This window comes from Lolium perenne, chromosome 7 (genome assembly GCF_019359855.2).
Source record: "Lolium perenne isolate Kyuss_39 chromosome 7, Kyuss_2.0, whole genome shotgun sequence".
NCBI classification, from domain to species: Eukaryota; Viridiplantae; Streptophyta; class Magnoliopsida; order Poales; family Poaceae; genus Lolium; species Lolium perenne.
Genome location: NC_067250.2, coordinates 188211863 through 188222111, shown reverse-complemented (window position 1 = coordinate 188222111; position 10249 = coordinate 188211863). Strand labels below are relative to the sequence as shown.

General features: G+C 53.9%; 1 protein-coding gene across 1 annotated transcript; it reads left to right on the top strand.

The window, feature by feature from the left end:
• Positions 1-7972: 7972 nt before the first annotated feature.
• LOC127326208 (phenolic glucoside malonyltransferase 2) lies at positions 7973-9887 on the top strand. Its single transcript, XM_051353071.2, has 2 exons — positions 7973-8774; positions 9030-9887. Exons 1-2 carry the CDS (start codon positions 8067-8069, stop codon positions 9726-9728), a joined length of 1407 nt encoding a protein of 468 aa, XP_051209031.1. The 5' UTR covers positions 7973-8066; the 3' UTR covers positions 9729-9887.
• The last annotated feature ends 362 nt before the right edge of the window (positions 9888-10249 follow it).

The window sequence follows — 10249 nt, the reverse complement described above, 5'->3', positions numbered from 1 at the left end:
AAGAGACGCGCGGTAGAATTCCGAGGTGAGAGATCGGTGAAGGAGATGAATCTAGGAGTGGGAGAGAGAGTGGTAGCACTAGAATCTCACACACCAAATCCAATCATCCAACAAGGGTAGCCTTGATACAAAGGGGATGAAACCCTAGGGAGACAAAGCTCAAATCCATGTCTAAACCTAAAATCTTGTCTAAGGGGTAAAGGAGGGGTCTAGGGTCCTTATATAGGCATACACAGCCAGCCAGGCGAAAGGTACAAAACAGGATAACTTAGGCAGTTTGGTGGGGTCTCCTCGTCAGATCCGGTCCTGGGGCCGGTCAGACCGGGCCTGTGACCGGGTGGTCCGGTCCTGGGTCCGGTCGACCGGTCGCCAACCGGAAACCTCGCAAGTTTCTGTCCAGTTGGTTTCCGGTACGAGCTCGAGGGAAATCCGGTTGGCGGCCGGTTGACCGGGTCTGGGACCGGGCGGCCCGGTTGTGCGTCCGGTCAGACCGGGTCCTGGACCGGCCGGCGTCTTCTCTTCCTTCGAGCGCTTCGCTTGACGTCGGGTCTAGCTTCGTGTCCACCTTCATGACTTCAGGCTCCTCTCCTTCCCTTGGCCATGGCTTGTCCTCCTCTCCGGTGTCTTGATGCGCCTTGTACCTAATGACACATAGCACATCGTCATGAGGTAGCATTCCATCCAAAGGTGTACCGAGATCAAGGGTGGCTAGGAGCGAGGTCACCTTATCATGTAGCGCTTTAACTCGAGCCCGAGTCATTGGTCCACTTGGGGGACTTGTTGGTCTTGGTGTGGAGGTGTCCGAAGGCCACCCCGCATCATCTCCCCCCTTGGGGAAGAGTCGTCCTCGACTCTTGTTCCTCCTCACCGACGGTGTAGTCCAAGACGGTTCTCCCATGTTGTGGTAGAGGGAAAAAGTCGCGGTCGAAGAAGAACTTGGGGAAAAACAACTTGCGAATGGAAAGCTTGTGCATGCCAAATTTGTGATCGGCGAACAAAAGGCTCTCAATAAAACACGAAGCATCAAGTCGTTTCTCCAAGAGGCATTTGGCAAAAATGGGAACCAAAAGAGTGTCGATGTATCCAAAATGTGGTAGGGCAAAAATTTGTGCATGTAAGAGTTGTAAGGTGTCAAAAATGTGTGGTGTAGCATTGTCCCAAACAAGTGGAACAAACAAAAGGCAAGTGTCGGCGGCAAAATTTGGGGCAAAATTGTTATGTGCAATGGCAAAGCGATGGAGACTTCGAACTTGGGAGAATATGGTTGGCTTGAGCCGAGTATGAGTGTCCTCAAGTGTGAAAGAATCCATTGCAATTGCCAAAGATGAAAAGAGATATCCAAAGAAGAGCAACTTTTTATGTGACATGTGGCACAAGATGCATAAGGTGTCTCTCACATGTATGACATGGTCCTTGAGAATCTCGGAGTGTATGATGATATCATCAAGACATACAACAACCATTGTGCCAACAAGATGTGTCAAGATGTGTTGCATAAGAAGCAAAAGAGGTGACGAGGAGTTGGACCAAACCGGAAACTCGACAAACCAAGTCGGAAACACATGAGGGCGAAGGCTTGTGGGAACATACCCTTTGGTGTGATTCCCGCGGGTTAGGTCCTTGTTGGGGTAGCTCTCAATTGCGCGTTTCGTGAGCTCATGCTCCGTGGCGGTGGAAGTTGTCGTGCGGGTACCTATACACACAATAGAGAGAACAAAAAGCGTGTGTGCATGGTATAGGAATACATCATCCATCATGATGTTCCATGACTTGTGCACATCACCATTAGTGTCAATCAACATAGTATGGAATGCATGGCGATGGTGCAAATGGCAAGAAGGTGCATTCATGGCATGTGGTAACGCATGATCATCAAAAAGTGAGAAGGCTATTGGGGCCATCTCGTGGACAATGAAATAAGCATTCTTGCATACCAAGCATAAGAAAGAGCAATTGTTCACAATCTTGGATGCAAGGATCATGGAATGGTGCAAACATTTTGGGCAAAGTATGTTCAACATGTTATCATTGTTGTCGACAACCCTATGTAAAGAGCAAGTGTTCATCAAGGGTGTCACAACACAAGCATGATCATAATCATTATCATTGCAAGCAATCGGAGCAAATATGAAACTCTCATAGCATGGCATGTTCATGGTATCACAATCAATCAATTCCACATGATCAACAATGTTGTCAAGCAAAGTATCGCATGGGAAAATGAAAGTAGCATGTGACGTAGCAAATGTATCATCAAGAGCATGCATGCACTCATAAGTCATCATGTCCACTAGTGGGATCATGGCATCATCAACACCTATGTTGTTACCTTTGTAGGCCGACTCATGTGAAGTAGGTGTTGTGGAAGTAGGAGGATCCATGTGGTCGACATGTCCATCTTGGAGCAAGCATGGTGAGATATCATCATCTTCATGCACCATGTACATCTTCTCCATGAGCGGGAACTCGTCCTCCGTGGAACCTAGTGCAACATAAGAAGACACAAATGAGGGAGAGGTTAATGTGTTAGCAAATGTGATGTCCTCCATGGACCTATCATCTACCTCTCGCAACTCACTTTGTGTATCACTCATGTCCTCCAAATGGAAGCACTCAAACTCACATATGGGGTGGAAGTCACTCAACTCACTATCACTCTCACTCAAGTGGGCTAAGTGGCTCTCATGCTCACATGGGATTGGTACCAACTCATCAATGAAGCATAGGGGAGTAGGCTCGACTTCCTCATCTCCATGCGCCTCCTTGGTTGAAGGGAAATTCCCATGCTCAACCATCTCAACTCCATCGCCTCCCAAGTCGTCCTCCATCGGTGGCGTCGTAGTGTCGTGGAGAGCTAGGCTCGGATCCACAACATCCTTGCGTTGGCCTTGGAGGTTTTCATCTTGAAGTGTGGGCGCCGTAGGCTTCTTGGTGGCTTGGGCTTGTAGCTCGTCGAAGTGGGGCATGTCGGTGATCGTCGATGTGCATTGCCATGCCACGTGACCCTTGGCCTTGCACACCTCACATAGGAGATTGGGACATTCCCGTGGAGGGTGGCCTTGTTGCTTACACTTGTAGCATCGGAGTCCATAGGCATGTGACGAGGTAGGGGCCATTGTGGTGGTGGCACAAGAGGTGGAAGTCGCCTCATGAGGAAGGTATGTGCGATATGTACTTGCCATCCTTGTAGTGGTGGACACCCTATGATGGTGTTTGTCGTCTTCATGTCGAGGATCTCGTCTTCGTGCATCATCACCATGGCTTGAGTGGTGTCGTCGAAGATCCGTGGAAGATGTTGGCCGATGACGCTCATGGGGTGGCTTGTGTCGGCGATGATCATGGGGTGACATATGTCGATGGGAGCCATGCGACGGTGGTGGTCGACGACGATCATGAGAAGGTGTATGTCGATGACGATCCTTGACATGCCTAGAGGATAGCTCATGTGGCTGGGCATGTTGCTTGTGGCGCCGTGTGGAGCTTGGAGAAGAGTGTCGATGACGATCATGTTGGGGACGCTCTTGATGCTCCACATGATGTGCTTGAAGTCGACGATCTTGTGCATAAGCACTCTCATGATGGCGCCGTGTGGAGCTCGGAGAAGTGTGTCGATGACGCTCATGATGGGGACGCTCTTGATGATCCATATGATGGTGCCATCGTGGAGGTCCGCTATCTTCATATGTAGCTCCATTGGCCAAGTAGGTGACTAGGTGAGGCTCCGCCATGGTGTCGATGTCGTAGGCGTGGTGTTGCTCCACCATGTCGTCCATGCTTGATGAGCCATTGTCGATGTAGAGCTCGTCGAAGTCGTCCTCAAGGTGGTGCTCCACCATGTCGTCCATATCGATGATGCTTGGGGAGCCATGGTCGTTGTCAAGCTCCTCGATGTCGGAGATGTCGGTGATGCTTGGGGAGCCATGGTCGTTGTCGAGCTCCTCGATGTCGGACATGTCGATGATGCTTGCGGAGCCATAGTCGGAGTAGAGCTCCACATGTTCCTCCACATCCGCGGTGCTTGAAGAGGAATCCTCCTCGAAGTGCTCCGTGTACTCCTCCGTATCTTCTTCGTCGCTATACATGTTAGCAAGACAATATCTATATGGTGTATGTTAGTGGAAGAACACTACCTCGCAATCTTACCGTGGTATGACAAGATTGGGGTGATCCAACAAACCGAGGACAAACACAATTGTATCGGGCACTCACACAAAAGCACACGCAAAAGCTAGCAAATATGGTGTTAGGTGAGTATGGTGGAAAGCCAAAAGACGAAATCCGAAATCAAGTGTATTGTCAAGAGTGGGTGAAATCCAAAAATCAAATGTCAAAGCGATGATCACTATAAACACGGAAAAGATATGGAACGCACACACGAGATGAACGGGGTTAGTGCGACCAAGGAATGAGCGGAAAAGTGTAAGAAGCCCTTAATCAAGGGTGCTCGGCGTCACACTAACACAAGAAGAGATCAAAGCTTTGGTTGCAAACGAAGAGACAACAAGATTCACACGCGGCCTCTCTTCTCGTTTTCTCTCTTTTGCTTAAAAGCTTTTTCTGTTTTGTATTTGGTGGCACTTGCACTCTTTTGTATCTATGGTGGCACTTTGTACACTTTGGTATGTATGATGGCACTTGCACTCTTTTTGTGCTTTTCTTTCTTTTTCTCGCTCTATGTTAGCGTTAGCTCGCTTTTGCTATCTTGCCACAAGAGTTTTGCTTATAAGCTTGACTCCACACTACACACACACCTCACAATCGGGGCCACGTGCAATGTCTCGCAACACTCAATAAGCAATGCTCGATAGGATAGATCGCAAAAGAAGAGGGGTTACAAGGGAATGCAAGTTATACCTAAGATGTTAGGCGGTGATGAACACACAACTTGCGACGATGGCGATGGTGTCAAGAGTACGGTTGCAAGTTCGGGGTGCCTCGGATGTCGTCGCTTGCTTCGGAGCTGCGGGTTAGTTTCACAAACAAGGCACTCAAACCGGAACAAGCAAACACAAGTTAGCGGAAGAAAAGGGTCAAAGTAGCTTGGCGGTGGTGGCGGTGCTTATGGGGCCGCGGTGGTGTGTACCGATGGTCTGCGGGGGTGACGGAGCTTGCCGGCGGATGAGAGGGGTGGTGGTGGTCGGCGGTGGTGGTGGAAGTGGTGGCGCCCGGTCTGGGGGCCGGTCTGGCCGGGTCTGGGGCCGGCTGCCCCGGTCTGGAGGCCGGTTGGCCGGATCCTGGACCGGCCTGCCCGGTTGGCGACCGGTTGACCGGGTTCTGGGCCGGCCTGGCCGGTCTGCCGCCCGGTCGACCGGATTTCTCAACCGGCCTGTCGTGTTCTTGAGCCAAACTCGTCCAAATCGACCCAAATCGAAGGAAAACGATGGAATTGGGGGCTAGAAGTTTGGGAAATAGTAGATCAAGCACCACAACATCAAATCCATGGACCAAAACCACTCAAAACGCAACCAAATCGCAGATCCGTCAAAAGGCAAATTAGGGCAATTTTTTGGGGATTTTTGGGGAAATTTTTTAGAGACGAAATTGGATGGGTGGGGGTTCAAATCCGCGGAAACCAAAGGCTGCTGATACCATATGATGAGGTCTAAGACCCCGTGTGTGGCCCGATCTTGCGGTTGACCCGAAATCCAAAGGGGAAGGAGAGGGAGAGCGCGAAGAACACGATGAACACGAAGAACACGAGGAACTCACGCACGCACACCAACCCGATACAATCGATACTTACCCCCGTGGCTCGATGGACCACGCCAATAGAATCAACCCGGAAGAGACGCGCGGTAGAATTCCGAGGTGAGAGATCGGTGAAGGAGATGAATCTAGGAGTGGGAGAGAGAGTGGTAGCACTAGAATCTCACACACCAAATCCAATCATCCAACAAGGGTAGCCTTGATACAAAGGGGATGAAACCCTAGGGAGACAAAGCTCAAATCCATGTCTAAGCCTAAAATCTTGTCTAAGGGGTAAAGGAGGGGTCTAGGGTCCTTATATAGGCATACACAGCCAGCCAGGCGAAAAGGTACAAAACAGGATAACTTAGGCAGTTTGGTGGGGTCTCCTCGTCAGATCCGGTCCTGGGGCCGGTCAGACCGGGCCTGTGACCGGGTGGTCCGGTCCTGGGTCCGGTCGACCGGTCGCCAACCGGAAACCTCGCAAGTTTCCGTCCAGTTGGTTTCCGGTACGAGCTCCAGGGAAATCCGGTTGGCGGCCGGTTGACCGGGTCTGGGACCGGGCGGCCCGGTTGTGCGTCCGGTCAGACCGGGTCCTGGACCGGCCGGCGTCTTCTCTTCCTTCGAGCGCTTCGCGTGACGTCGGGTCTAGCTTCGTGTCCACCTTCATGACTTCAGGCTCCTCTCCTTCCCTTGGCCATGGCTTGTCCTCCTCTCCGGTGTCTTGATGCGCCTTGTACCTAATGACACATAGCACATCGGTATGAGGTAGCATTCCATCCAAAGGTGTACCGAGATCAAGGGTGGCTAGGAGCGAGGTCACCTTATCATGTAGCGCTTTAACTCGAGCCCGAGTCATTGGTCCACTTGGGGGACTTGTTGGTCTTGGTGTGGAGGTGTCCGAAGGCCACCCCGCATCAGTTATCGTTTACACCTATCATCTAGAGTAATGAAGTATCCTAAATACATTACGGTTTACAGACGCACACGACTCTACTATTATATATATAAAAAATCACCACGGTGATCAAAACTTTGTAGCTGCAATACAAGATAGCACCTAGAATGCGTGCTCACAAAACAACGCCTTCAAAAAAGAATTTGCTAGGCAAAAGCAATCAAAGCTAGGGCTTGGATTTTTACCCTCGATCAAATCCACCAAATCCACCCTCTCAAAAAGTGTCTTTGACAAAGATATTGCCAGACACAACCAATAAAACCACACATTGTATTTTCACTCTAAAAGATAAGACTCTATACTTCTTCTGCATTGCCGCCCCCACTTACTAATGTCGCTGCTGCAAGTTAAGAAACACAAAGCAAAATCTCCATCACTACGAAGACTCTATGCGTCATTGCTAGACCCAGACCATAGCGTCTTGACATTCTCCGCCATTGTCTTCTCCATAAAAATCGAAAACGCCAATGATGGCAACAGCCAGCGAAGCTTCGCGTCTCTCCCTCCTGAAGTCGATGGCCAGAAATAGGGGTGCACACGACTGAATCCCATATGATACAACAATCTACAAACGTCACTCAATGGATCTCCGGTGGAGCATTCTGAAATTCGTCGCCGACCAGATCACTGAGGGTCGGCATCAAACAAAACGTCATCTTGACGTGAGAAGACCCAAGAACCGCCTTCTTTATTAAGCAGATCAAAAAGCCCCCACATTGCTGCCCGTCGGCTCCTAGCAGCAGAACGAAGATCTCAACAGGTACCACCACTACCTGCACCCCGTGAAGATGAGGGCCTGAGCCGTACTGATTGCCCCGAACCAGGCATCGCGTCGCCCTTGCACACACACACGCGCGAGGAGGAGGTGGGTCCCACCATCGCCCGTCGCGCTTGAAGAGGAGAGCCCGCAACCGTCATCAGTTGGGAGGGGCTTTGCCCGCTAGCTTCCTCCTCCAGCGGCTGGGAGATGCAGGGGAGAAGGGGTTAGCCGTTGCTGCCCCGGGGGAGCGACGCGAGCCTCTTGTGATGTGATCGAAACTTTCAGAGACAATGGAGTTGGGGCATGAGGTTAAAGGAAGGGGAACACATGCAGTTTATATCGGATTTTTTTTATGGGTACATTGGATTAACCATCCGTTTCAAATTCAAATTAACTGAGATTTTTTACAGGACAAACTCAATTTTCGGAAGTGGCGGGAACTCGGTTTACCCACCGGTGACCGCGGTTGCGTCATTGCACGGTCCTTGTTCTTGTTGCGAGAGAAGACGTATGCCCACCACCGCATATAAGTCTGAAGCGGTTGCAAAGCATACTGGCCTGGGCTCCTGGCGCATACAAGCAATTCAGTTTTGTTTGTATATCGCAGCTTCTTCCTGCGCAGAAAGAACGCCCACCACCGCCGGTGCGCGCGTGTGTTCCAGGATGGGCGAGGCCAGCTCCGACGTCGCCACGCAGGCTGCGGCCGTGCGGGTCCTCGCCGTCTCCCGCGTCGCGCCGTCGGCGCTGGGTGAGGGGCAGCACACGGGGTTGCGCCTGAAGCTGTCCTTCTTCGACTCGCCGTGGGTCATGCTGCCGCCGATCCAGCGGGTGTTCCTTTACGAGCTCGTCGAGGACGGCGGCGGCGGCCAAGGGTTCCCGGCGGTGGTCGACCGGCTGAAGCGCGCACTCGCGGACACGCTGGCGCACTACCTTCCTCTGTCGGGCCGGCTCGAGTACGTGGCGGAGACCGGGGACGTCTTCGTGGACTGCTCCGACGCCGGGGTCGCCTTCGTCGAGGCCGAGGCGGACGTCGACGTGCGCCGGCTCGCGGGCGATGAGGAGCACGACATCCCGGCGTTCCTGGGCCTCGTGCCGGAGCTCGACGCGCGGGTGCTCCCGGCGCCGGTGCTGTGCGTGCAGGCCACCCGCCTCGGCGCCGGCCTGGCGGTCGGCCTGTCCGTGCACCACGCCGTCGCCGACGGACGAGCCGTCTGGCGGTTCATGGAGGCCTGGGCGTCCGCCTCTCGCGAGGGATCCCCCGTCACCAAGGCTCTCGGCCCGCCACACTACGGCCGTGAGGCCGTAGCGTACCCCAACGGCGACGAGCTCGGCCGCGAGATGCTCCGGACCGTCGCACCAAATCTCCCCACGGTAAGTACTAATCCCATGCATGTAGGTCTATGGTCAACACTGCATAGCACACTCGTAGCATCGTGTACGCACCTTCGTCAACTTACGTCGACCAACAAAATTGCAGTCAGTTGCGCCATGCTAACCATATGTCCTCATCCAAAATGACGCTGCATTGCACGGAACAAGTTTTAGTTCCATACTTCCATGCCCATGCTGACATGCACAGTCGTAGACAAGCAAGCAATGGCATAAATGCATCGTGATCATTTACAGGTGAGGGGCGATTACGACTTCAGCCAGCGGTTCCTCCGGGCGCGCCGGACGTTCTACCTCGACACCGATGACATCAAATCGCTGAGGCGGCGCATTGACGACCTCGCATCGGCCGAGGCTGAAACCGCTGGAGGCGGCCACGACGCGGCCAGCAGCAAGGCGAAGGCGGTGTCCACGTTCGTGGCGCTGGCGGCGCTGAGCTGGACGGCGTTCGTCCGCTCCAAGGGGCTCGGCGCCGGGGACGACACGTACCTCATGTTCCTCGCCGACCTGCGCACGCGACTCGACCCGCCCGTCAGCGAGGCCTACCTCGGCAACTGCGTGCGCGTGTGCATGGCGAGCTGCGCCGACGCGTCGGACCTCCTCGGCGAGGCGGGAATCCTCCGCGCGGCGCGGGCGGTGCAGGCGGCGGTGGCGGCGATGGAGGCGGCACCGCTGGCCGGGATGGGCAAGGGGTGGATCCACACCATGATGCGGCTGCCGTTCCACCGGATGACCAACGTGGCGGCGAGCCCGCGGTTCCGGGCCTACGACGTCGCCGACTTCGGGTTCGGGAAGCCCGCGCGCGTGGAGCTGGTGTCCATGAACCACGACGGCGAGATGGTGCTCGTCGGCGGAAGGCACGACGGCGAGGTGCAGGTGTCCGTGTCGATCGACCCGGCGCACATGGACACGTTCAAGGCCTGCATCCTCGGCTAGCTAGCCAACTCGATGATGGGGGAGCACGAACCATTTAGCTGTGATGTGATCCAATTATGCAAAAGAAATTTTAGTGCCAAAATTCAGTAACCAAGTAAATGCACCAATTCAGTAGCATTCTCTATGATAATCGACAGTTACATCTTGTTTCGTCTACTATTTGGATTTGCTGCCCATATCGTCACGGATGACGCATGCACAGTTTTGTTCGGTCCCCAGACATGGATATCCTTTGGGTGGCTGCTAGGCTCTCCTCCCCTGATCTAGCCGCCCTGACCTAGCCGCCGCCTCCTCCTCTTCCGCCCCCCTCCCGGGCGGTGGCGGAGGATCTGCCCGCCCCGCTCCGAGCAGCCACCCCCGGACCGCCACACCTCAGCCGCCGCTGCTGCCGGCCCCGGCGCTGGTCTTGGCCCCGGCTCCGGCCTCGGCCCTGGCCACAGCCCGGCCCTGGCGGGGTGGCGGCGCCCCTTCCGTCGAACGACGAGGGGGGAGAGGATTTCCACGGTGGTGTTCCATGGGAG

Coding starts and splice junctions, on each gene's coding strand:
- LOC127326208 (XM_051353071.2), top strand. CDS start 8,067: ATGGGCGAGGCCAGCTCCGACGTCGCCACGCAGGCTGCGGCCGTGCGG. Junction 8,775..9,029: donor TCGCACCAAATCTCCCCACG/GTAAGTACTAAT, acceptor GATCATTTACAG/GTGAGGGGCGATTACGACTT.